The 26,159-nt window shown below is 41.1% G+C and overlaps 1 protein-coding gene across 1 annotated transcript in view; it reads left to right on the plus strand.

Annotated features, from left to right (window-relative positions):
• Positions 1-26,159, plus strand: part of DPYD (dihydropyrimidine dehydrogenase) — an 832,560-nt gene that overhangs the window by 553,498 nt on the left and 252,903 nt on the right. Inside the window, exon 16 of the mRNA XM_029062931.2 lies at positions 7,051-7,134. Within this exon, the coding sequence (XP_028918764.1) occupies positions 7,051-7,134 (84 nt within the window). The remainder of the gene's footprint in view (positions 1-7,050; positions 7,135-26,159) is intronic.

Raw genomic sequence — 26,159 nt, forward strand, 5'->3', positions numbered from 1 at the left:
GCTCAGTCTTTCCTGTTCCCTTGTAAGCCCTTTAATTTATATTTCTCAACCCTTTTCCTTTGCTACCTGTCACATTTCCAATCCTCAATCCCACTCACTTCACCTCCCCACCTGCAATTTTAAACTTCTATCTTCATGGCTATTCCCTGTGATCCTTCCATAGACTTGCCCATTGAGTCACATTGATAATCTACAAGTATCATGTGTGGTGGGAATGAAAGATAGACAAGTGGTGGTGTCCTGACATGCTGCCTCTTCTTCCTTCACCCACTCTTATCCTCCAAACCTTCACAAATTTACTTATTCAGATAAAACATCGTCACCTGCCTAAACATAAAAAGGCTAATATTATTTGATAGTAGAAAATCAGCTGAATTTGAGTCCTGGTTTTGAGGGTCTTTGCATGCTATGGTGGAAATTTTAGGAAAATGTTCACAGGGCTCAAAATTGAAGTCTACGTAAGTTTTCACCAGATTCTCATTGTTATTCGTCCCTTCAAATGTTGGGATTTACACATCTGGGCTAAAACATGCTCAGATTCTTTAACATTCTGGACCTAGCAGTGGGGAAGAGGAGGGACAGGAATTTGAGCTCCAGTTGTGCCTCAATTAACCCCATAACCCAAAGAGACCAAGAAGGGAGAGGAACACGTCACACCCTGAGGATGTAATCCCTAGAACCATGTTTTCAGTAAAGTGCATGAGAACTGTCTTGTGAAAGGCATGCTGAATTCACACAGATCGATTGGCCCCAAATTTTTGTTGATAATTTAAGAGATATGCTCTCAGCATCTCACTGCAACCCCTGTTTTATTCTCACAGTCCAACCCATATTTTCAGCTCAAGAAATTGTAATGATAGAGCAGTCCAGATGAATGTCTGGTTAGACTCTTATCAGAGCCATTGTGGCAAGCTTCATTTTCAGTAGAAGAAGCTGACATGCATACATTTAGGACAAATCAGAAAATTAAAAAATATGATGTGAGAATAATACTTCTGGTCAAATAGCAGGCGGTGTATATTGCAAATTTTCTCCTTAAAATGTTTGCAAAGCAGAATCAGTGTTTTTAACCACAATCAAAGAAACTGAAACAAAACAAAAATAACACAAGGCAGGTTGTTTTTTTTTTTACTCTACAGAGAGATAGCATTGAATTCCATTTATTATCATTCTACCTTTAATGCTGGCCCTTTGGAACCCCATCTTTTTCATGTTTTATTTCTTAATCTTTTAAAAGAATATTGGATTTTCACAATCCCATTTCCTACTTTCAGCAAATATAAATTTATTTTGGATGCCTTTATTCTTGTGTTAAAACAGCTAAGTTTCTCCAGTTTGGTAAGGAAATTGAGTTTTATTAACAGAAATATGTAAATGGAAAACATTTTCCATCAGCCCAATTACAGGATGTTTGTTTTCTTAGGAAAGTAAAATTTGCACGAATATTGTTTTTTGCTTAACTCCCAATATGAGATAAGTATATTTTCTATTCATTGACAAGCTGCAACTTGAAATCCATTAGCCATTTCAACTCCTAATTCATTATTTGAAATTATCATCAGGAAATAGAATTTTTAAATTACAGAATGTTAAAAGAAAACTCCATAACAGCAAGTGATTGGCAAGCCAAAATGCAAAAGATGCTTTAGGAATCGACAAATAATAATACTTTACATTTTTACTGCACTTTTTCTTGAATGATAGCAAACCTCTCATTATGTTAATGTAATTTAGAGATATTCAAGTGATTAGATAACAACAATACCTTAATAATTTTATTTTTACCAAGTGCTTTTATACTATTTGTCTCATTTTGTCCTCACAACCTCTTTGTGAAGTAGGTGAAAGACAAGTATGATTTTTCCATTTGGGAAATGGGGAAACTCTGTCCTAGGGTCACACAGCTGGCCAGTGGCGAACTGAAACTCGAATCCAATTTAGATGACCCAAGAGCCTTCATTTCATCTTCACAAAGTCATGTGGCAGGCCAATTTTTTTTGAAGACCTCTTCACACCTTTGAACTCTGAATATCTCGGTCTTCACATCACTTTTATAAAGCAATTGTCTTTGTTTTAAAATTCATGTAAGACTCTTAATCTACAAGTCTTAGCTGGTGGTCGAGACACCCCAAGGTCTTCATCTGTTTTGACATTTTGCAATGCTGCACTGGATTGCCGAGGTGTCAACTGGTTTCCTAGCATCGTATGCAACACGGGGCTACTGAGATCTGTGGCTCTAAGTCTTCTTTCCTGATATTTAAGTAACTGCTGAAAATGAAGGCAAATGTATGTCCCCATTGGATTAATTTCTTTGAGGATTTTTGTGGTTTGTATTTGACACTATCTTTCTAAGGCAACTGCATTTTTAATACCTCTGCTCATTTTCAGCATCACTCACTATGAAACAAAAAATGCTTCTGATTTTTCATGCTGCTTTCAAGACTAGAATGCAGTGGAATTATTGAAGTTTAGATATTATCATTGAATATGAGGCTCTACATGTGTAGAGCCAGTTTCCCATCAGCTTAACTAGGGACTGGGACTTCTTACCCATATGGAGCCTGCTCTGCAGAAGTATTAAAAATAAATAATTACAATAATTATGGTATTTGTTAAGTGCTTACTGTGTGCCAAGTGCTGTTCTAAGCGCTGGGGTAGATACAAAGTAATCAGGTTGTCCCAATCGGGGTTCACAGTCTTAATCCCTATTTTACAGATGAGGTAACTGAGCCTGGGGATCAGAAAACCTGAGTTCTAATCCCAGCTCCTCCACTTTCCTACTGTGTGACCTGGAACAAGTCAGTGAATTTCTCTGTACCTCAGTTACCTCATCTGTGAAATGGGGATTGAATGCCAGTTCTCCTTTCCCCTCAGGCAGTGAGCCCTGTATGGGATGGTATCCATTCTGATTATGTTGTATCCACCCCAACACTTAGTACAGTAGTCTGACACATAGTAAGCACTTAAATACCACAATTATTATTAACAATTTTCTCTGTCACTAAAGGAGGTAGCTATATGTACTTTATCAATCTATGTATTCCTTATTTTTTGAAAAAACTTCCTTTATTTCCTTAAAGTTAATTGCACATATCTTGAACATACATTAAGAACTATAATCTTTGTTGATCTGTTTTATAATTAGTGTGTAAAGTTCTTGAGCCTTTTAATATCTATTTTCAACACCTACCTTCTCTTAGCAAATCATAAAATCCTAATTTTTATTAAACATATATTGTAAAATGTTGATTTTTACTAAACTTGTTTTAAATCCCAAAGTGCCACATTAGTTGGTTGTATAGTTTATTTTTCCTAAATTGTACCAATTTCTTATAACAACTCTGGATTAGAATATTATTTTAATGAATGATGAGCCTTATCTCTGATTTTTTTGGAAGTTTTGGTTTAATTTTTAATCTGGTATATAATGACATTTTGCTGGACATTCTTCACTCTCAAAAACTCAATTTCATTTTTGTGCTCCATCCCAATTTATTTCTATTCATCTTTTATATTTGTCATTAGCAAGTGTCTTAAATCCACTGTGGTTTCTTTTCTCCATTAAGTTCCTCAAATTTGGTGTTGCTTTTTTTTGTTTTCAATATCCATGCATTTTTGTATTCATTTATTTCAGTCAGTTGTGTTTATTGATTGCTTACTCTGTACAGAACACAGTTCTAAGTACTTGTGAGGCTGTAATAGTAGATATGATCCCTGCCTTGAAGGATCTGAAAGTTCAGTGGGAGAGATAGCCCCTAAAATAGTGAGAAGCAATAGAGTTTAAGGATATGTACCTGTGTGCTACCCTCTCAGGGTGGTGCCTGGAGAGTTTCCAGTTCTCTACCATTCTCGGCTATAATAATAATAATAATGTTGGTATTTGTTAAGCACTTACTATGTGCCGAGCACTGTTCTAAGCGCTGGGGTAGACATAGGGGAATCGGGTTGTCCCACGTGGGGCTCACAGTCTTAATCCCCATTTTACAGATGAGGGAACTGAGGCACAGAGAAGTTAAGTGACTTGCCCACAGTCACACAGCCGACAAGTGGCAGAGCTGGGATTCGAACTCATGAGCCCTGACTCCAAAGCCCATGCTCTTTCCACTGAGCCACGCTGCTTCTCTATGGGAGAGGCTATGGGAGGAAGAGTCAAGCAGAGGCCTGTCCATTCCATTCCTAGCTTGGCCAGTGACTAGTGAGTGGAAGACAATCTTCTACAAGTCAAAACTCACCCGTGCTGGGCAGCAATAATAATGTTGGTATTCATTAAGCGCTTACTATGTGCAGAACACTGTTGTAAGCGCTGGGGTAGATACAGGGTAATCAGGTTGTCCCACGTGAGGCTCACAGTTAATCCCCATTTTACAGATGAGGTAACTGAGGCACAGAGAAGTTAAGTGACTTGCCCACAGTCACACAGCTGACAAGTGCCAGAGCCGGGAGTCGAATAGCACGGGAGAGAGTCAAGGACAGAGACTCAAGTTCACTGCTGGGAAGGCGGCAATGGCAGTCCATTGCCGTGTTTTTACCAAGAAAACTCTAAGGTTACGCCACCAGATAGATTGCAGATAACAGCAGAGCGTTCTGGGAGAGATGTGTCTGTGGTGTCACTGTGGGTTGGAAACGACTCGACGGCATAAGACAAGACAAGACGTGTGCCCTGGAGGAGATGGTGTAGGGTAGATGCCTGTGTGCTTAAGGGGTGAGGAGCTGAGACTATATATAACACAAATGTATTGAAGAGGCAGAAGTGGAGAGATGAAAAATTCATCAGGGAAGACCTCCTGGGGAGATGTGCTTTTAGGAAGGGTTTTGAAGTTGGGAAGAATTGTGGTTGGCCAGGTGTGAAGGGGGGGAGAGGGCCATGCAGGAATGAGAACATATATAAGAGGTCAAAAGCAAGAGAGACTAGATTAGACTGAGAGTCTCTAGACTGCAAACTCCTTGTGGACAGGGAACATGCTGAGCAACTCTGTTATATTGAACTCCCAAGCACTCTGACCACAGTAAGCACTCAATAAATACGACTGACTGGGAGTTTAGAACTGGTCACCGTCTCTAGGTGGGATGCAGAGGTCCAAAGTGTAAAGACTGGGTTGAAATGGTGAGAGAGTGGTTGAGTTCCTTAAAGCTTATAACAGGGGTTTCTCTTTGATGTGTAAAGCAGTGTGGCTAAGTGGAAAGAGGTCATGGGTTCTAATCCCGGCTCTGCCACTTAGCTGTGTGACTGTGGGCAAGTCATTTAACTTCTCTGTGCCTCAATGACCTCATCTGTAAAATGGGGATGAAGACTGTGAGCCTCACATGGGACAACCCCATTACCCTGTATCTCCCCCAGCTCTTAGAACAGTGCTCTGCACATAGTAAATGCTCAACAAATACCAACATTATTATTATTATTATTATTATTGTTAAATGAATGGGTAACCATTGGAGGATTTTGAGGAGAGGGGAGATATGTACAAAATGACATTTTAGAAAAAATGATTGAGATACAACATTATTATTATTATTGTTAAATGAATGGGCAACCACTGGAGGATTTTGAGGAGAGGGGAGATATGTACAAAATGACATTTTAGAAAAAATGATTGAGATAAGGACTGAAGGGGGAGAGGCTGTCAGCAGGAAGGTCTGCATCCGGCCTATGAAATAGTCCAGTTAAGGTATGACAAGGGTTCGCAACTGCACAGGGAAAAGTTGGATAGAGAAGAAGGGGAGATTCTAGAGATATTGTGAAGACAATAAAAATCCACAGGATCTGGTGACAGACTGAATAAGCATGAGGAAAAAGAGAGAGGAGCCAAGGATAATACCAAGGTGGCAGGTTGGAGATAACAGGGACACTGTTAGTTTTGTAGACAGTGACAGGTTAATGGAGGGGCCAAGGAGGATTTTGGAGGAAGCTGAGGAATTCAATGGTTAATCTTGAGGTGCTGGGGGAAATCGTGCCGAGATGGCCTGGAGGCAGGAGGAAATGCCAGACTGCAGAGGAGGAGAGAAGTTGGGGCTACTAAGTTAGATTTGGGCATCATCCATGTGGAGATGGTAATCAAAACTGTATTTGTGTATATAGAATATTTGATATTTCTATGTCTGCCTCCCCCAGTAGTAAGATTCTTTTAAGAAGGGAATATAATTTACAGTTCTGCTGTGCTTCCCAAGCAGTTAATATTATGTAGCACTGAATAGTTCCTTAATAAATATGATTATGAGTATCCCGGCTCTGCCACTTGTCAGCTGTTGTGACTTTGGGCAAGTCACTTAACTTGTAGGTGCCTCAGTTATCTCATCTGTAAAATGGAAATTAATAGAGTGATCCCAGATGGGACAACCTGACTACCCTGAATATACCTCAGTGCTTAGAACAGTGTTTTGGCACATAGTAAGCGCTTAACAAATATCAACATTATTATTATTATTATTATACTCGTGTCATTAAAAGAGTTAACACGCTTCCAAAAACCATGTATTTAAAAGGTGGCTATCTAAGATGACTTAGTGAAAAAATAAATTCTGGTTTTTGTTGTTGTTAGCAAAAAACTTATCCATTCAATCAATCATACTTACTGAGCACTTACTACATACAAAACACTATACTAAGTGCTTGGGAGAGAACAGTATAACGATGTTGGCTATTGCCCGGGATGCAATTTAAACATTTTCCAGCTTCTCAGGCAGATGCCAGAAGTTCCATTATGTAATCTCTTTGAAGGCAGAGATCCCATCTACTTGCTTTATTATATTTTCTGAAGTGCTTAGACAGAATAAGAGCTTGATATTGTTTGTTTTGCTATTTTAGCCCGCGATAAAAATGTATTCCTTGAAAAGCAGATGAGAAAATGTCATTGTGAAAAGCACAATGGGTTGTGGCAAAAGGATCGGACGGAGCACGCTCGGGGGTTCTTCTGGGTAGGGCAGAGATGCCCTCGAATGGTTGAAGTTTGACCTTTGTCATGTGACCTCTGTCAAGGCCTGAATTGGGAAAGTGTCTCAGTACAGGAGTAAAACTTTGACTCTACATCTTTGGGTTTTTTTGCATGTTCAAAGGCTTCTGGAGCAGATGCCCTGGAGTTAAATTTATCCTGTCCACACGGCATGGGAGAGAGAGGAATGGGTTTGGCCTGCGGGCAGGTAAGGACTTCAACAGTTCTTTCTTTCATGGCTCTTCAAAGGTGTGGGCAGAGGCCTGATAGTTATGACACCTCAGGGGCAGAGGCATAAAGCAGATTAGTGGTTTGGGAATTTCGGGTCTGCATTGTTTAAATATTTAGTGCTTAAAAAGTGGAAAATGAGAAAAGCAGAAATTACACAAAGTGTTTAGTTTTATTGAGGAAAAAATTTCATTATGTGCTTGACAGGAAGTAATATCATAACAAATCGTTTTTAAAAGCGCTGAGGCAGAATTAGCTGATTTCAAATGCATTGTTCTTGATTCATTCTTAATGCTGATCCAGTTTCCCTGGAGCAATATACTATACAAAATGCATTGTTCATAGTGATTTTGTAGTCAATGGGGCACAGCACAAACTGCATTTTAGATTTTTTTTAGCATATGTTCATTATGCTCAGTATATTTAGTCATAAAAAAAGTTGGGGGGTCTATTTCTATTGCGACATACGAGTTGAAATTTGGCCCTGAAGTACTTGAATAATGATGTATAAATGGGATGAAGAAATTCTCCAAGCATGCAACAGGTGCAGGCTGTGTGGTTTGACCTTTTGGTGGCCCATAAGTTCCCTAAATGCAGACTTTCTAAGATTGAAATAGAGTGAAACGTTTGTTGCTTAAATATGAATGCTCTATGACAATGTAATTAAGTACTTAACAGTACTTTTTAAAAATAGTATTTGTAATTCCCTTACTACATGTCAGACACTGTACTGAGCGCTGGGGTAGATACAAGATAATCAGGTAGGACACAGTTCATGCCCCTTATAGGGCTCACAAGCAGATGAGGTAACTGAGGCACAGGAATTAATGATAGTAATGATAATACTAGCGAAGCAGCGTGGCTCAGTGGAAAGAGCACGGGCTTTGGAGTCAGAGGTCATGGGTTCAAATCCCGGCTCGGCCACTTGTCAGCTGGGTGGCTTTGGGCAAGTCACTTAACTTCTCGGTGCCTCAGTTACCTCATCTGTAAAATGGGGATTAAGACTGTGAGCCCCACGTGGGACAACCTGATTCCCCTGTGTCTACCCTAGCGCTTAGAACAGTGCTCGGCACATAGTAAGCGCTTAACAAATACCAACATAATAACATAATAATAATAATAATGATAATGGTATTTGTAAAGTGCTTACTGTGTGCCTGGCACTGTTTTAAGCACTGAGGTAGATACAAGAAAATTGGGTTGGACACAGTCCCTGTCTCACAAAAGGCTCACAATCGTAATCTCCATTTCACAGATGAGATAATAATAATACCAGATAGTAATAATAATGATGAGGGTATTTGTTAAGCACTTAATATGTGACAAGCACTGTTCTAAACACCGGGAGGGATACAAGATAATCAGGTTGTCCCACATGGAGCTCATAATCTTAATCCCCATTTTGCAGATGAGGTAACTGAGGCCCAGAGAAGTGCCCAAAGTCACCCAGATGACACGTGGAGGGTCTGGGATTAGAACCCATAACCTCTGACTCCCAAGCCCATGTTCTTTCCACTGATCCATGCTACTTCTCAGATCCCTTTGACTTCTAGGAGGCGCTCCATCCCCTAGGCCAGTGGAAGCAGGGTGATCTAGTGAAAATAATAATAATAATAATAATAATGTTGGCATTTGTTAAGTGCTTACTATGTGCAGATCACTCTTCTAAGTGCTGGGGTAGATACAGGGTCATCAGGTTGTCCCGCGTGAGGCTCACAGTCTTCATCCCCATTTTACAGATGAGGTAACTGTGGCATGGAGAAGTTAAATGACATGCCCACAGTCACCTAGCTGACAAGTGGTGGGGTCGGCATTCGAACCCATGACCTCTGACTCCCAAGCCCGGGCTCTTTCCACTGAGCCACAGGTGTGGGAGTCTTCTAACTCTGGGCTCTAATCTTGGCTCTGCCACTTGTCTGCAGTGTGAACTTGGGCAAGTCATTTAAGTTCTCTATGCCTTGTTTTCCTTGTCTGTAAAATGGGGATAAAATCCTACCATCTCCTGCTTAGATTGTTAGCCCCAAGTGGGTTAAGGACTTGGTCCAACCAGATTACCTAACACAGACTCACAGTCTAAGAAGGAGGGAGAAGAGATAATGAGCCCATCGTTGGGTATTGATTGTCTCTATTTGTTGCCGAATCGTACTTTCCAAGCTCTTAGTACAGTGCTCTGCGCATGGTAAGGGCTCAATAAATATGATTGAATGAATGAGTGAATGAACATTGGGGTAGATACAAGATAATCAGATAAGATGCAGTCCCTGTCCCAAGTGAGGTTCACAGTTCAAGGGGGAGAGAAAAAAGGTATTAAACCCAACTTTGCACATGAGCAAACTGAGGCACAGAGAAGTTAGGTGACTTGCCTAAGGAAACACAGCAGGGAAGTGGAAAAACAGGGATCAAAACCCAGGTCTCCTGACTCCCAGGCCCCTGGTCTTCCCCTAGGCCATGCATTAATCAGGGGAAGCTTCCAGGGTGAGAGTAAAAGGGCCCTTTGGGAATTTACAGCCTCATGGGGGAAGGCACAATGAACACAAATTCTGAAACAAAAACAGAAGTAAAGCCAACACAGAGAACCTTAGGCAAGGAAGGTTAACTTGAAAGGGCATCCCCATGCCCAGCTCCTATCTCCTGGCAAGTGTGTGATTAAACTGTTATATTGTACTCTCCCAAGCTCCTAGTATAGTGCTCTGCACCCTGTTAGTGTTCAATAAGTATGACATTGATTGATTGATTGAAGAATGTTGGTCTAAAGCCAGTTTTATTACGCAAGTATCTTATTCAACTGAATTATCTCTAGCTACAGTTAAACCCATATCCTTCGGTTTGATCTCTTGACACGCAAAATAACTACCCAGAATGATGCTCACAAATACAAAACACCTTATCGGGACGTACGAAGCAGCAGAGTCTAGAGGAAAGAGCCCCGGCCTGGGAGTCAAGACACTTGTTTTCCAATCTCTCCTCTGCCACTTGCCTGTTGTGTGACTGTGGGCAAGCCATTTAACCTGCCTGCCTTCCTACTTAGATGGTGAGCCCCATGTGGGACGGGATCTGTGTCTGAGGGTGATGAACTTGAATCTACTCCAACACTTGGTGCTTGACACATCGTAAATGCCTAACAAATACAATAATAGTAGTTTCCAGGTGTATTTGTGAGTGTGTCTGTGTGTGTGAGAATTAATGCTTGTTGTGAAAACGGGTATTAATTATCTCACACCTTCACAGGCACACATATTTGAAGACAGGTAATAATTCACTCTACCATCTATTTGGGCAGAACACTGTCAAGTATTTTAATTTGTATCAAAGGAAACTCCTTTCTATTTTCTTTGACCATTTTGTAGAACTGTTCTGTGGAAACATTCGCTAGGTCTCTGTGGCTGCAGTAAGATGAATATGAATCAAATGGAGGGAACAGATACATGTTAAAGGCAAGCCTAGACTGTCAGAGCATTATGGCAACCTGACAGTAGGTCGATGTGGTTGTCAAAGGCTTGGACCTCTCACAAATGCCATATCTGACTCCTTGCCCAGTTCCCTCAGTATTGCATTCCAGCTATACTCAACATCAAGTACTTAATTTGGATTTTTAATTGTTATCACATTTGCCAATCCTCAAAACACTCTACCAAACACTGAAGAAAGGTATAAGAGTTATTACTAAAACTCAGTCGGTTTTGAGGCGGGGCTTACACTGCATCCACTTTGGAATTGAGAACTGCTCTCCAGCACCTTACAGGAACCAGAGTCTACCCTCCCTTCTCCCCCTCCATCTCCTCCCACACCCACACCCGACACACATACACACACCCACACCAACACCAGGGTCCCCGGGAAATCAGTGTGGCACAGTTGAGGTGTGCAGTGTGAGAGGGGTTTATCTCCATTTTCACCAGCAGAAACTGGCCGCCAATGTAATAATAAATGTCCATTGAAATTATAAGGAACACCGTCATTAGAGTGGTCCTTTATTAAATATACTCTCACGATAATGAGATCTTATTTACGCATCTTTTGTAAAATATCCACTTGGGAATTGGCAGGTCTAAGAAACATCTTTCCTCTAAGGGGACTCATTCTGCCTCCCAAACTGTATTAAAATCCCGAGCAAGCATTTCCTCCATATTGGCTTCCCCAGTCACCTCACTTTCCAATGTGATTTAAATCAAAGCTAAATGTTTATCTAAAGGGGTAAGGCTTTATTTGTACAGTGCCATGCCAACATTACTTATAAAACATTAACCACAGATTATTACTCTTGCCCTTGCCAAGGAGCAGCCTTCTCCAACCAAGAATAGCATCCAAATGGAAGTGTGAGAACCACACGTCTCCACCCATGTGTGACAGATGTGCTGGGGTCTCCCTTGAGAAATAAAGTCTTACCCTAACAGCTGGTTTAACAGACACTCCATCTCTTACACAATATCCATCTCCATGGGGAATATTGCTATAACAACACACTGGACCGAATCTCTTGTACGGCCCTCTGTTTATGGGGGTGATATGAGGGGAATTATTGTTTAGTGACAGTGCAGTATCCCCCAGGCCACGGTTTCTTGCAGTTACCAGGGCTAAGGAGGGAGTTTCATGGGGAGCAGAGGCATTTCAAAAGCAGCAGGGATGAAAATTGAACATCCATAGGAAATGACAAATTAGCACACCAAAGTCATGGTGGGACCGTCTAGGCTCCAAGCTCCTTGTGGGCAGTGATTGTGTCTTCCGACTCTAGCGAATTGAAGTCTCCCTAGTACGTAGCACGGTGCCCACATAATTCTACTTATTTTATTAATGAAGTGTAGATATCTATAATTCTATTTATGATGATGCTATTGATGCCTGTTTACTTGATTTGAAGTCTTTCTCACTCCTTCTAGACTGTGAACTCGTTGTGGGCAGGGCTTGTCACTCTTTGTTGCTGAATTGTACTTTTCAAGTGCTTAGTAGAGTGCTCTGCATACCGTAAGTGCTCAATAGATATGATTGAATGAATGAATGAAAGTAGGCACTCAACAAATTCCATTGAATAACTGATTGATTGACCCAGGGGATCATTAAACTGATATTCATTGTTGAGTAATAATAATAATAATGTTGGTATTTGTTAATTGCTTAGTATGTAAAGAGCACTGTTCTAAGCGCTGGGGTAGATACAGGGTAATCAGGGTGTCCCATGTGAGGCTCACAGTCTTAATCCTCATTTTACAGATGAGGTAACTGGGGCACAGAGAAGTGAAGTGACTTGCCCACAGTCACACAGCTGATAAGTGGCAGAGCTGGGTTGGAACCCATGACCTCTGACTCCCAAGTCCAGGCTCTTTCCACTGAGCCACACTGCTTCTCTGTAATTGATTTGATTTATTTATTATTTGATTTAATCTATTTGATTCCTCAAATAGAGGAATCCAGCTTGGGTGTCTCTTACTCTTATCGCCTGGAAATTGGAAAAGGATGGAAGGGTTTTGTGGGAAGTGAATACACAGGTCTTATAATGTTGCGAGACAAACAGTTGCTGTGCTAAACATGGTGTTGTGTAGACATACAAGTAAAAAAGGTGAAAATGGGCAATTTAGGCTGACGGGTTCATCCAGAAGAGTTCTAATTCAGGAGTAGTTGAGCATTTTTCTGAAATTATCTGGCATATTCTACAAAAGCCTTCATAAACCTAGGATGCCCCAGCTCAACTATGATGTATAGTCAGCTTACACATCTTAATATACCACTAGTGGCTGGGAAAGTAAACAACTTTAAATTAGGGCCAGGGGGCATTCCACTTGGGCACCTCCGGTGCACTTCTGGTTCCTGATGATCTGGATCCACTAAGACCTCAGATGGAAAATGCCACAATATAACAGATCACACCACTTCAACTCTTATAGAGACACTGGAAAAATTCAGAGAGAGTGGGTTGGAAGGAAAGAATATGTTTTTTTTCGACAACCTCAGTTCAAATTGGGAGATCAGTTCATCTATGAGAACAACACTGCAGAATGTGTGCCAGAACAGTGACCTAATGATAATAATAATGGTTTTTCTTAAGCGATTATTATGTGCCAAGCACTGTTCTAAGCACCAAGGTAGATACAAGGTTATCAGATTGTCCCACGTGGGGCTTACATTCTTAATCCCATTTTACAGATCAGGAAACTGAGGCACAGGGAAGTTAAGTGGCTTGCTCAAGGTCATACAACAAACAAGTAGCAGAGCCGGGATTAGAACCCATGTCCTCTGACTCCCAAGCCCGGGCTCGTGCCGCTAAGCCAAACTGCTTCCAGAGGAGGAGGACAGAAGAGGAGGAGAGGAGGAATGGGAGGTGAGGAAGAAGAGGAGAAGGAGAAAGAGAGGACCCAAACCATAAGTGGAGTATAACAATAATAGTTAAGTCGTATTTACTCATTCAGTCGTATTTATTCATTTACTCGTATTTATTGAGCACTTGCTGCTTGCAGAGCACTATACTAAGCACTTGGGAAAGTACAATGTGGCAACAAAGACAATCCCTGCCCACAACGAGCTCATAAGCACTTACTCTGTGCCAGACACTGAACTAAGCACTGGAAAAGATACAAGCAAATCTGGTTGAATGCAGTCCCTGTCCTACATGGGGCTCATAGTTTTATTGAGGACTTAACTACTGCAAAACACTGTACTAGTCACTTGGGAGAGTGCAATAGAGTAAGAGGACATAATCCCTGCCCTCAAGGAGTTTACAGTCTAGCAGGTCAAATGCAGGCAAGGGAAGCACATGATTATAAAGGTGTGTACGTAAGTGCTAATTCCAGAGGGGATAGGATGAGAATCTAAGTATCCCAAGCAATTCCTGCAAATAAAATGGAGACCCTGGAAGGCTGAGTGACTTGTACAATTTCCCAAAAAAGGACGGTGTCTAGAGCCTAACATCCAAACCAAAATAGCACGAGTGCAGTATTGGTCAAATCTAGTTCATAGCAGTAACACAGGGGCATAGGTATTTCTGTGTCATATCTTTCCCCCATTTTTTCAGTCAACGGAATAACCAAGTACATTTTTAGAATTATCCACTCATTCAGAATTTTAGCCCCCCCCAATATAATTTGATTTGTTGACTTTTGTGTCCCATGTTATTTGACTGTAGTTTCTAGCAGTCTATACAGGTCCTCTGGGGCCTACAGAGTCTACTTAGCTAGGGTTTTTTTTTAATAGACATCTATAAGGTTGCCAACATTGTGCCTCAAGTTAGTTCCTTGTGAGATTTCATTTTTTTAAATTTGGGCTAACGATGGGTAGTTGATTGTTTAACTTTGACTATTTATAAGAAATTTGAAAAAAGAACGAGGCAATGGCTTTAAATCTATAACTTGAATTTCAGTGCAGGTTAAGGGGTGATATTGATTTTCTGTAGTTCAGTAATAGCCTAACCATAAAAGATATATGTAATTCCAAATATATAGGCCAACTGGTGAAAGGTTGCAGCACAGTTTTTTAAAACTGTATTTTTGAAAACCTCCAGTAGCTTTTTATCATGGCCATCGTTGGTTATATTCCAAATATATAGTAGTAATAGCTTGTCAAATTGCTATAAATATGTTAAAGTGGACATTGTGGGTGCCAGAGTATAGACGCCTGCAGAATTATAGCCACAGTTTCTATGCATCTCCCAGATCTCTCCTATGCCCTCAAAGTGTATTCCCAGGGCAATGAATGTACACTTGCTGTTTCCCCTCCTCAATTACTACAACTCTGCGGTCTGGAAATGTCTCTCATTTCTCCTGTTCAACCCATCTCTATTAAATTTCCCCCTGCCCTGAAGAAGATTTTGCTTTTTTGAAATGCTGCTTGATGGAATGTAATTTATTTTGTCTCCACCCCGATGAAGTTCAGCAGTATGGACAAAAGAAATAATCTTTGCGGTTAGTATCTGCTGCTGAATGATTTTGTAGTTCTGACCTCACCTCTAACCCAGTGTAAAAGACCATTAGGATTTTGTTACATTTGAGCCCAGTTCAAGATACAATTGGCGGTTGGGCTGAAGAGACAAAACAGCAGGCCTTGGTGTGGACTCCTTTTGTTAGCCTTTTGAGCAGCCCCAGAATCTGTGCAACTGATGACTTATGGTTAGGTGTACTGATGGCCCCATCTTGTCCGCTTTCCACCTTGTCTTTTTTTTTCCAATGACATTTAAGTATTTACTATGTGCCAAGCACTATAAAACATGCTGGGGTAGCTAAAAGGTAATCCGGTCGGCCACACGGGGCTCAAAGTCTTCATCCCCGTTTTATAGATGAGGTGACTGAGGCTCCGAGATGTGAAGTGACTTGTTCAAGGTCAAGACAAGTGGCACAGTTCAGATTAGAACCCAAGGACCTTCTGACTTCCAGCGTTGTGCTTGTGTGAGGAGACTCTCTTGATGGTACGATGGAAGTACTCAGGGAAATGAGACTGAGTAGGGTTTTCCGATGTTGGAATGCTATCTTTAAGTCAGGCTGAGGAACTTCTGGGACAGCTCAGAGATGGGATATCCCCTAATGGAGAATTGTCTTGGGTAGATATGTATATAAAATGGCATATTTATTGATTATCCTAAATGTGCAAGTATATTTCTAGTTCCCAAATTAGTATGTAATCTCCTTGTGGACAGAGATTATGTCCTGTGCTTCTACTGTACTTTCTCAAATCCTAAGGGCACAGCCTGGTACTCAATAAATACTATTACTACCACCGATACTGTTGATCAATCAAACATTTACTGAGCACTTTGTAAGTGCAAAGCACTGTACTAACTGCTTGGGAGAGTACAGTACCATAGATCTAGCTAGCCTTCAAGGCTTGGCCCATCCCTTTCCTCTTTTACTTCTTTAGAACGCCTCTGACCTAGTAAAGGCCTTTACACTAGCCCAGGGAAATTTGACCAGACCTCCCCCTAAGCGGTTTAATAATGTTGGTATTTGTTAAGTGCTTACTACGTGCAGAGCACTGTTCTAAGCGCTGGGGTAGATACTGGGGAATGAGGTTGTCCCACGTGAGACTCACAGTCTTCATCCCCATTTTACAGATGAGGGAACTGAAGCACAGAGAAGTGAAGTGACTTGCCCACAGTCACACAGCTGACAAGGGGCAGAGTTGGGATTCGAACCCATGATCTCTGACTCCCAAGCCTGGGCTCTTTCCAGTGAGCCATGCTGCTTCTCTTGGTTTGTGAGTGAGGGTGATGGATCCTAACCAAATTTGGGTTAAATTAGTATCAGCCAATGCTCATAAGGAACATATGTGCTCCGTAAACAATAGAAATTTGAGGGGGTCCATATGGCATCAAAAGATCCCAGAAAATATTCCAACAGGAGAAAGAAAAGTAAAGCAAAAAGAATCGTGAAACTACTGCAGAGGGAATAGAAAATACAATTCAAACAAACCGAACTAAGGGAGAAACAAAGTGAACCAAATAAGTCCAATACTTTCTGGGTGATTACAAAATAAACAAGGAAAACATGGCAGAGTAGAAGAGATATTCAGGCAGAACCTGTTCAAAGGTCAAAAAATGTCACAACGTCAACCCCGACATAAGGATGAGCGGTTAATCATCCCTGTCTGATTCAGGAGACAGTAGTGTCTCGGCGCTCAACCTTAGAAGAAGGTTAGAAGGTTGGAAACGAGCCTTGTCCATTCATTTACCATCATCTTACTCAGACACCTCTGAGAGGATGTTAACATGCTCATAGCCCAGTTGAAATGTGGCTGCTAAGCGTGCAGTAGAAATTCCATCTCCAGGATTACCTGAGGATAGAGCACGGATCGTTACTTTGTCCGGACAGTAGAAAATACTTCTCCTATCTGTTGCCCTTTGTAGTAACTTGGCAGTGACTGACCATGATAAATTTATGTACTGCTCAGTCTAACTGTGAAACATTGCACCGGAAGAACAGCAGGGCACTTAGAAAATGTATTATTTGAATTTTTTATTTCTTTTTCTTAATTGATTTCAAACTGTTCTTTTCCTGTCATCTTGTTCGCTTTTTTCTATCTATTGTTTTGAGGGCTTTGTATCTGACAGTTCTTTTCTTCTGCTGGGTTTTGTCCTTTTTGTTACCTTATTTCTGCTTTGGTGGGCTTTTTTTTGTCTTGCATACTCCATTCTCCATTCTTTCCTTTTTGTCATACTGTTGTTTGCCTCTTTTCCTTTCTACATTTGCCTTATTGTCTCATTGTAATACAGAAATAACATTTTTTTTTCTACATTCTTCTACACAGATTTGTGTAGTTGTGATTTTTTCCTTTCCATAAGGTACATGCCTTAGAGGATCAGTAGTGGCTGTTCATGCCGATTGCTATTTTAGATTCAGCATTCCCAAATGTGTGTCAACCAAACAGCATGGCCTAGTGGAAAGAGCACAGCCTTAGGAGTCAGGAGTGATTTTCCCACTTAACTTCTCTGTGCCTCGGTTTCTTCATCTGTAAAATGAGGATTCGATACCTGTTCTCCCTCCTGCTTAGACTGTGAGCTTTAACTGGGCCTGGGACATTTCCAACCTGATTACCCTGCGTTTACCACAAAGCTTAATGTTTACCATAGAGTTTAGTACAGTGCTTTGCGCAAAGTAAGTATTTAACAAATTTGGCAATTATTATCATTCTCATAAGTAACTCTGTATAAAACAGACCAACAATGGACTGACATCTCTGTTTACTCCAAGACTCTAGGTGATTGATGAAGTTTTTATTTAGCACTTTTGCTTTGCTAGAGTGGCCCTCTGGTTTCTTGATCTTCCAAGTGCTTCTCAAGTTCTGCTCAAAGTGAAAGGTCAATAAATATCGCTGATTGGTCGATTAGTCATTGATTTTATCCTTGGTTCTGCCTTCTCTGAAACCTCATTTGTTAGTAGCAAAAAGTAATGTGAATGTGGAACAATCCCTTAAATCTTCTTAAAGATATCCATAAAACTGAACCAAAAGAATTCACTGAAGCTCTTGTTACCAAATTTTATCCTTGAATGCCCCTTATTCATTCATTCAGTAGTATTTATTGAGTGCTTACTATGTGCAGAGCACCGTACTAAGCACCCTTATATATTATTATCATCAAGGGATCCCTCTAATTTGCCTTGCTGGCTTCCTGTTTTTGATGGATTTGAAGAGCAAGTCTGTGTTGTCTTTATTGTCTCTGACATCCCTTAGACGAGGATCTTTGAACTCCTTTTTGGCCACCTGTTATTCATACTTTGTAGACTTTGTAGACTTCCTTGTGCTCACGTAGGTGAGATTTCTCTTTTATAAAGCTTGGCTTTTCCCTTCCACTACTTTCTTTCTTTTTCCAGTTACTATGCCAGATTAATATTACCGTTGATATTTTTTCCCCCATTTTGTGCCGTGTGTCCGGCTTAATGATTTTGAACTGCTCTTCAGGGTCTGACACTGGGTCCCCAAAAGTGATCTGTGCTCATCTCTAAGCTCCCGAAGCTCATCATTCTTAGAGATGTATTGCTACTGTCAAGGATAATGATTTGGTTGTAACTTCGGAAGGGCTCCGATTCGGAAGAGGTATTTGTATGGGGTTGATTTAGCACAGTCTATAGGGTGAAACCCGAAAACAAATCCTCCTTGGAGCTCCTCCTGCTCAGTTCTACCTCTTCTGATGCCGATATTCTTTCCAGGGAATCATCTGTGCGTGGAACAAGCCTACTGTTCCTTGATGCTCCCGATCTCCCAAACGGAAAGTCGAGGCCCAACTTTATTCATTCATTCGTATTTATTGAGTGCTCACTGCATGCTGAGTGCTGTACTAAGCTCTTGAAAAGTACAATTCAGCAATAAAGAGAGACGATCCCTGCTCTCCAGGAAGTTTTCCATTGGTATATTTTTGCTACAGTGCATTCTTAACAATAATGTTGGTATTTGGTAAGTGCTTACTATGTGCCGAGCACTGTGTCCTGCCTCCCAAAATGGAGTGCAAACTTGCCTAGATCAGACACAGCCAATCAATCAGTGGCATTTATTGAGTGCTTACTATGTGTAGAACATTGTACTAAGAGCTTGGAAGAGTGCTTGGGAAGCAGCATGGCTTAGTGGATAGAGCCTGGGCCTGGGAGTTGGAAGGTCTTGGGTTCTCATCCCAACTCCACCATTTGTCTGCTGTGTGACCTTGGCCAAGTCACTTCACTTCTCCATGCCTCAGTTATCTCATCTGAAAAATGGGGATTGAGACTGTGAGCCTCATGTGGGACAGGGACCGAATCCAACCTGATTTGCTTGTTTCCGCCCCAGCACTTCGTATAGTACCTTGTACAAAGTAAGTGCTTAAGAAATACCATAATTATTATTATTATCATTATTATTAGAATACAACAGAGTTAGCAGAAACATTCCCTGCCCACAAAGAGCTTACAGTCTAGAGAGGGAGACAGAAATTAATATAAATAAACCATTTATAATACATAATTTCAGGATATGTACAAAATTATATAGTAAATAAGAATTAGTGAATAAGATGCATATTATATTTTCTAATATGTATTCCAAGCAATGAGTGCATTCTTACTTTATGTGTTCTTGATTATAATGTTGGTATTTATTAGGCATTTACTGTATACCTAAGCAATGCTAAATACCGGGCTTGAGAGAAGATGATCAGTTCAGTCACAATTCCTGTCCCACATAAGCTCACAATCAGGGAGGAAAAGAGAACAAATATTTAATCATTTTGAAAATTAAAAAAGAAAAGTAAAGAGAAGTTGAGAGGTATGCCCAAGGTCACACAGAAGTTCATTAGCAGAGCCCAGATTAGAACCCATCTCCTGATTCCCATTCCCAGCCCCTTTCTACTGGGTCACACCGCCTTCCCACACATAATTATGGACTGATGTAAATATAAGCTGTTACTGTTTTTTTTTCCTCCTTATTTCGTTTTTCGTACCTCATTTAATGTGTTTATTTTGTCACTTGTCATATCTTTTCTCTTCATTCTTTCCTTGCTTTCTTCAATCTCTGACGTCTTCCATGCCTTCATTTTCTTTTTACTTCTTAATTCTTCAGTTCTTCAATTCACCTTCTTTCCTTTCGTTCTGGTGAATCTTAAAATGATAAATTATGTTTCTCCAGAATAATGTTCGACACAATCTAGTATCCTCATTGCAGTTGTAACATCCACCTGTTTTTATGTTTTTGGGTTGTTTTTTTTAACTCTCATGCCATTTCCTTCAGATTTTCTGTTCTTTCCCTTCATCCTAATTTCCCACTGCTTCCAATGATTGTTTGCCTCATTTTTCCATGCCTTTGCTTTTTTCTTTCCAGTTCTTCTACTTCAAATTTGTATTTATGTTTTTCCTCCTTCCTGGTTGTTCTGGGAAGATGACAGTATCCGCAGCAGTTAGCGAAAACCCTTTGGGAACGAGTTCTCATCGCATTTTCATTAATAGACCCAGGAGAACAACTTCAGTTCTTGGAACCACAGATCATTTTATGTATACCGTATTGAAAGAGGGAGATGAGAGGAAAACTGTCTCATTTATAAAATGGTGCATTTTTAAGTGTAAATCTGCCTACTCATCCCTATACAGATGACGTAAAATGTTCATAATGGATTCTAGCTTTACGTTTTACTTTTCTCATTTTAGTTTACTTTTTTTTAATGGTATCCATTAAGCACTTACTATGTGTTAAGAACTTTTTTGCGTGTTTTTGTTTGGGTCTTTTGTGGTGTTTGTTAAGCACTTCCAAGTGCCAGGCTCTGTACTTAGCACTGGGGTGGATACAAGCTAATCAGGTTGGACACAGTCCCTGGCCCACACGGGGCTCACAGTGTTAATCCCCATTTTACAGATGAGGTAACTGAGGCACAGAGAAGTTAGGTGACTTGCCCAAGGGCACACAGCAGACAAGTGGCAGATTGGGATTAAAACCATGACACCCAGCCCCATGCTCTGTCCACTAGGCCACGCTCCTTCTCTATTTCTCAAAAAAGGAAGAAGGGGAGAAGCATCAGAGCGAAGAAGGGAAATCTTGTGGAAAAGGAAGATAAAAGGGGAAAGAGAAAGAAAAAAGAGGAGCAGGGAAGGAGAGTACTAGAGGCGGGAGACCGTTTGCGACAAACGCGGTAGGAAAAGAACATAGGAAAGGGAAAATGGGATCTTTATTTCAAAGCTTTTCTTTCCCTCTCTAACCTACAATGCAACCTTCCCCTGTCTGGCCCTTCCTCCCGGATCTCGGCTATAACCTCTGGGATAGTGAGGTTGGCAAAGAAAATGTCAAATGAAGAATGTGAAGCAGAGGGACAATTTTGCCACTTAACTGCTTCTCCTGGAGTTCTTTTTGTGAGATTAAAAGTAATGGGTCAAGTTTTTGCCGCTTTCATTATTTGTGCATAGATATCACCTTTTTCACCGGTAGGCTCCCTGGAACCTCGACCGTCATCCCGACGTCTCACTGGGGGTGGGGATAACAGGAGATAATGGGTCCATTTTGCCCTCTCACTCCTTGCCCTTATTAATTAGAGGCTCATCTGAGAGGCAATGTGCTGAAAGTGGAGCTGTTGATGTCACATCCTACTCCTGGGGGGACTGCTGGAGTGATGAGACTCGTCAAACAAAGTGATAAATGAGGCAGCTACGGCTCCATGAAGAGAAACAGCCCATTTGAGCTTCATCCATTATCAGAGAGGAAGACCACTTTCAACAGCATCGATTTCTTGCTGCACTTTCATCTTGCTACCACTTTACTCGCTTTCCATTTTTCTCTCCCCCTTAGCCCTTCTTTGATAGTGGTCAGTGATATCTCTGGAGTGTCCATTGTGTAGTTGCCTTGACTCTGGTTACGGCAAAGGTCGTAGAAGAAACCCAAGCAAAGTCCTTGCTGTCAAGAAATGACAACACTTTGCTCCTGAGTTGTTAACAGATTCCCACCCGCCACCCCCAGAAGGGTATTCCTGCTGACCTTCCACTGTGGTTTTTCCCCGACAATTCAGTAGATAGTTTGATCAATCAAAGAAAAGAAACCTGAAGCTAGGACAAACTCTCTCTTTCTCCCTAGACTTACTCTTCAGGAGAGCAGGAACATTTGTCACTAGCTGTTGACAGGAAAATAATCAGGCATCCGTCACTGGCTACTTTCTACCCAAGACCATTGCAATGGGAGATTAAGGTTGAATAATAATGGTGGTATTTGTTAAGCGCTTACTATGTGCCAAGCACTGTTCTAAGCACTGGGGGGATACAGAGTTATCAGACTGTCCCACGTGGGGGTCACAGTTTAAATCCCCATTTTACAGATGAGGTATCTGAAGCATAGAGAAGTTAAGTGACCTGCCCAAAGTCACACAGCTGGCAAGCGGCAGAGTCGGGATTAGAACCCATGACCTCTGACTCCCAAGTCCAGGCTCTTTCCACCGAGCCATGCTGCTTCTCAAGCACGTGTCCCTGGCATGGCAGCCCATGTTTGAGCCAGTGAGTCATTATAAGGGATCCACAGCACTCTTATACCTATCTATAATGTATTTATGTTAATACCTGCCTCCCCATCTCATAATAATAATAATAATGTTGGTATTTGTTAAGCACTTACTATGTGCCAAGCACTGTTCTAAGCGCTGTGGGGAGATACAAGGTTATTGGGTTGTCCCATGTGAGGCTCACAGACTTAATCCCCATGTTACAGATGAGGGAACTGAGGCACAGAGAAGTTAACTGACTTGCCCAAAGTGACCCAGCTGACAAGTACAGAGCTGGGATTAGAACCCACAAACCCTGACTCCCAAGCCCGGGCTCTTGCCACTAAGCCCTGCTGCTTCTTAAGCACTTACTAATGATAATTAATAATAATTATATTTAAGCGCTTATTATATACCAAGCACTGTTCTAAGGACGGGGGTAGTTACAAAATAATCAGGTTGTCCCATGTGGGGCTTACATTCTTACTCCCCATTTTCCAGATGAGTTAACTGAGGCCCAGAGAAGTGAAGTGGCTTGCCCAAGGTCACATAACAGAGAAGTGGCAGAGCCGGGATTAGAATCCATGTCCTCTGACTCCCAAGTCTGGGTGCTTTCCATGCTGCTTTTCTAGACTGTAAGCTCATCGTGGGCAAGGAACTCTGTTGAATTGTACTCTCCTAGGCACTCTGCAAGTAGTCAGTGCTCAATAAATACCACTTCTTGATAGATTGATCCCCTAGGTTCTTCTGTGCCCATCCTCCTCGCACATACATTTAGATCTCATGATGCCTCTGATTACCTAGATTCTAAGCTCTTTTAGAATTATACCAACTCCAACTGCAATATATTTTATTTTCTCTAGATCGTAAGCTGCTTGTGAGCAGGGACTATGTGTACCAACTCTGTTTTATTTTACTTTCCCAAGCATGTAGTACACTGCTCGCACTCAGAACTCGCTAAATACCACTGATTGATTTCCCAAGTTCTTAGTGTGGTGCCCAGAGTAAGTACTCAGTAAATACTGTTGACTGATTGAGAACAAATTATAGACCCAGTGATGCTTCCTAGGGAGGCCAAGCAGAGAATAGAGGGAAAATTGAAGCTCCCTGCTGATCGTTCTCTTCAATTGGCAGTAAGACTTTATCCCAGAGGATGTGGTTCTCTTGTCCAGTCCTACCAAAGAGTTAAGGCCGATATATAACTTTCACATTATTAAAAGAAAACAGATTAATTAGGCAATCATCCTGCTCTAAACCCGAGATAGGAGCCCTGAGTTCATTTTTTGACACTAAAAATGATTCATTTTGTGTTGCCAATTCAAGAAATTATGCATAAGCGCTGTGAACACTTAGGCCTTCCTCCCTCCCTTACCCTTCTCCCCTCCCTCTGACTATCCGGTGCTAGTGTAGGGGAGGAGTCCACCACAGATAGTTCTGAATTAAAAAAAATATATATAGTTTAATTTCCATTCTTCCGTCTCTGCCTCTTACTGAGCATCTTTCTCTCTGTATCTTTCTGTCCGTCTCGCTGCCTCTGACTCTCCTTTTCTCTCACTTTTACTTTGATCACCCTCCTATTCATCCTCCTTTTTTAAACTCTGCCGTGTTTTTTCCCTCCACTGAAGTTGAGGGGATGGAAGGAGGTCACATAAATGAAAAAAGAGGAAAGGTAAAGAGAGAGTGACCACTGGGAGGATTTCAGGGTTAGAAACCAAGGGGAGAGAAAGGAAAATTATTTTTCCAATCTGACACATCATGCTTTAGAAGGTTGTTTTAAACCCATAGACATCCACTTACTGTACTTTGTGAGTTCCAATAATCACAAAAACATGAAGAGGATGTGTAGGATTTAAAAAATCCACCCAGAGAGTTTACATGGTGATTCTGAATTACAGTTTGACTACATTTAATCCCTTGTTATTGCTTTGTCAGACTTATAATTGGATTATTCAAAACATGAAACAAAAGGAAAGGTTTGCAGATAACATAGTAATATTAAAAGAATTATCTGAGTGCTGAGAATTATCAAAGAGGACATTATATTTGTTAATCAGTCCTTTGCATTTGTTTCTCTTTTTCAATAGAAGGCATATCTGAATGGATTTTCTCAGGAAAACTAATTCAACAAGGCTTCCTTAGCACTCTTGAATCTGCTGTACATGTACATGCCAGAATAATAAGCTAATTATTCTAAAATAATTTTCTTTTTGACTTTTCAGTCAAAGTCAAAATGGACTCGATGCTTGGTAGGAGATAAAATAAAAGAAAACCCAGTCAGTAATTTAATCCTGAGCAACCAACTGAAAATTGAACTTTAAATGCAGTAGGCCAAATAAAATACTAACTCATCTGCAACATAGAAGGTGGTAGATCTTTAAAGAGAAGATGCAAAACAGCAACATGTTTTTAAAAACTGCTTCCAGCTCTGTCCCTTTAGGTAGTCTAATTTGAATATGGGGTAGGCATAATGTCAATATTTAAAATCGGATTATTACCTGCTATTCAATGAATGAACTGCAGCTGTTCAGATATTTTGCATGGATTTCTTAGGAAGGATGAGATCAAGCGGTCTGCACCTGGGTGTGATTTACCTAAAAGGTGTTTGCTTGGATTCTGAATTTGTCTAAACATCCTATGAATTCTACCAATCCCAAGACAAAGAGGTTGAATCAATCAATCAACCTTGTTTATTGAGCACTTGCTATGGGCAGAGCTCTATACTAAGCTCTTGGAAACATGATAGCACTTGGGCTTGGGAGTCCGAAGGTCGTGGGTTCTAATCCTGGCTCCGCCACTTGTCTGCTGTGTGACCTTGGGCAAGTCACTTCTCTGTGCCACAGTTTACCTCATCCGTAAACTGGAGATTGAGACTGTGAGCCCCATGTGGGACAGGAACTGTGTCTGACCCAATTTGCTTGTACCTACCCTAGTGCTTAATACAGGGCCTAATCACTTAATAAATGCCATAATTATTATTATTACAATGCAGCACAATGCGCTGCCCATAACGAGCTTACTGTCCTACAGGGGGAGAGAGCCATTGCTCCAGTGCCTCGATTATTGAGCTGGGTGAGCGGAGGAAATCACATTTTCCTGCTTTTCCAGCTCCAGCTGCGGTGGAATTTCCTGTCTGTGGTCCTGATGGACAGTCCACTTCCTGGAAAGTCCCTCCTCTCTCTTCCCTGGCATCATCCCCAGCTCAGAAGATGGGGCACTTTAGTTATTTAACCTATGAGAAAATTGATCAGTAGCCATTATCTTCCCACCACTCCAACCCTGTGCTCTGCCTCTCGTTCTTAACACTGTAGACAATACCACTGTCTTCCTTATCTCACAAGCCCACTTCTGTGGCATTATCTTGGACTCATTTGTCTCATTCGACACACACATTGTCAATCACCAATTCCTGTGAGTTCTGTCTTTACCTCATTAAAATCTACCCTTGCCTCTCCATCCAAACTGCCACTAAGCTGAGACAAGGACTTCTCCTGTCCCGCCTTGACAACTCCGCTGCCTCCTCACTGATCCCGTTGCCTCCTGTCTCTCCCCTCTCCAGTCCGTCCATCGCTCTGTTGCCCGGATCACTTTTCTAAAAGAAGTTTAGTCCACGTCTC

Source organism: Ornithorhynchus anatinus, chromosome 4 (assembly GCF_004115215.2).
Source record: "Ornithorhynchus anatinus isolate Pmale09 chromosome 4, mOrnAna1.pri.v4, whole genome shotgun sequence".
NCBI classification, from domain to species: domain Eukaryota; kingdom Metazoa; phylum Chordata; class Mammalia; order Monotremata; family Ornithorhynchidae; genus Ornithorhynchus; species Ornithorhynchus anatinus.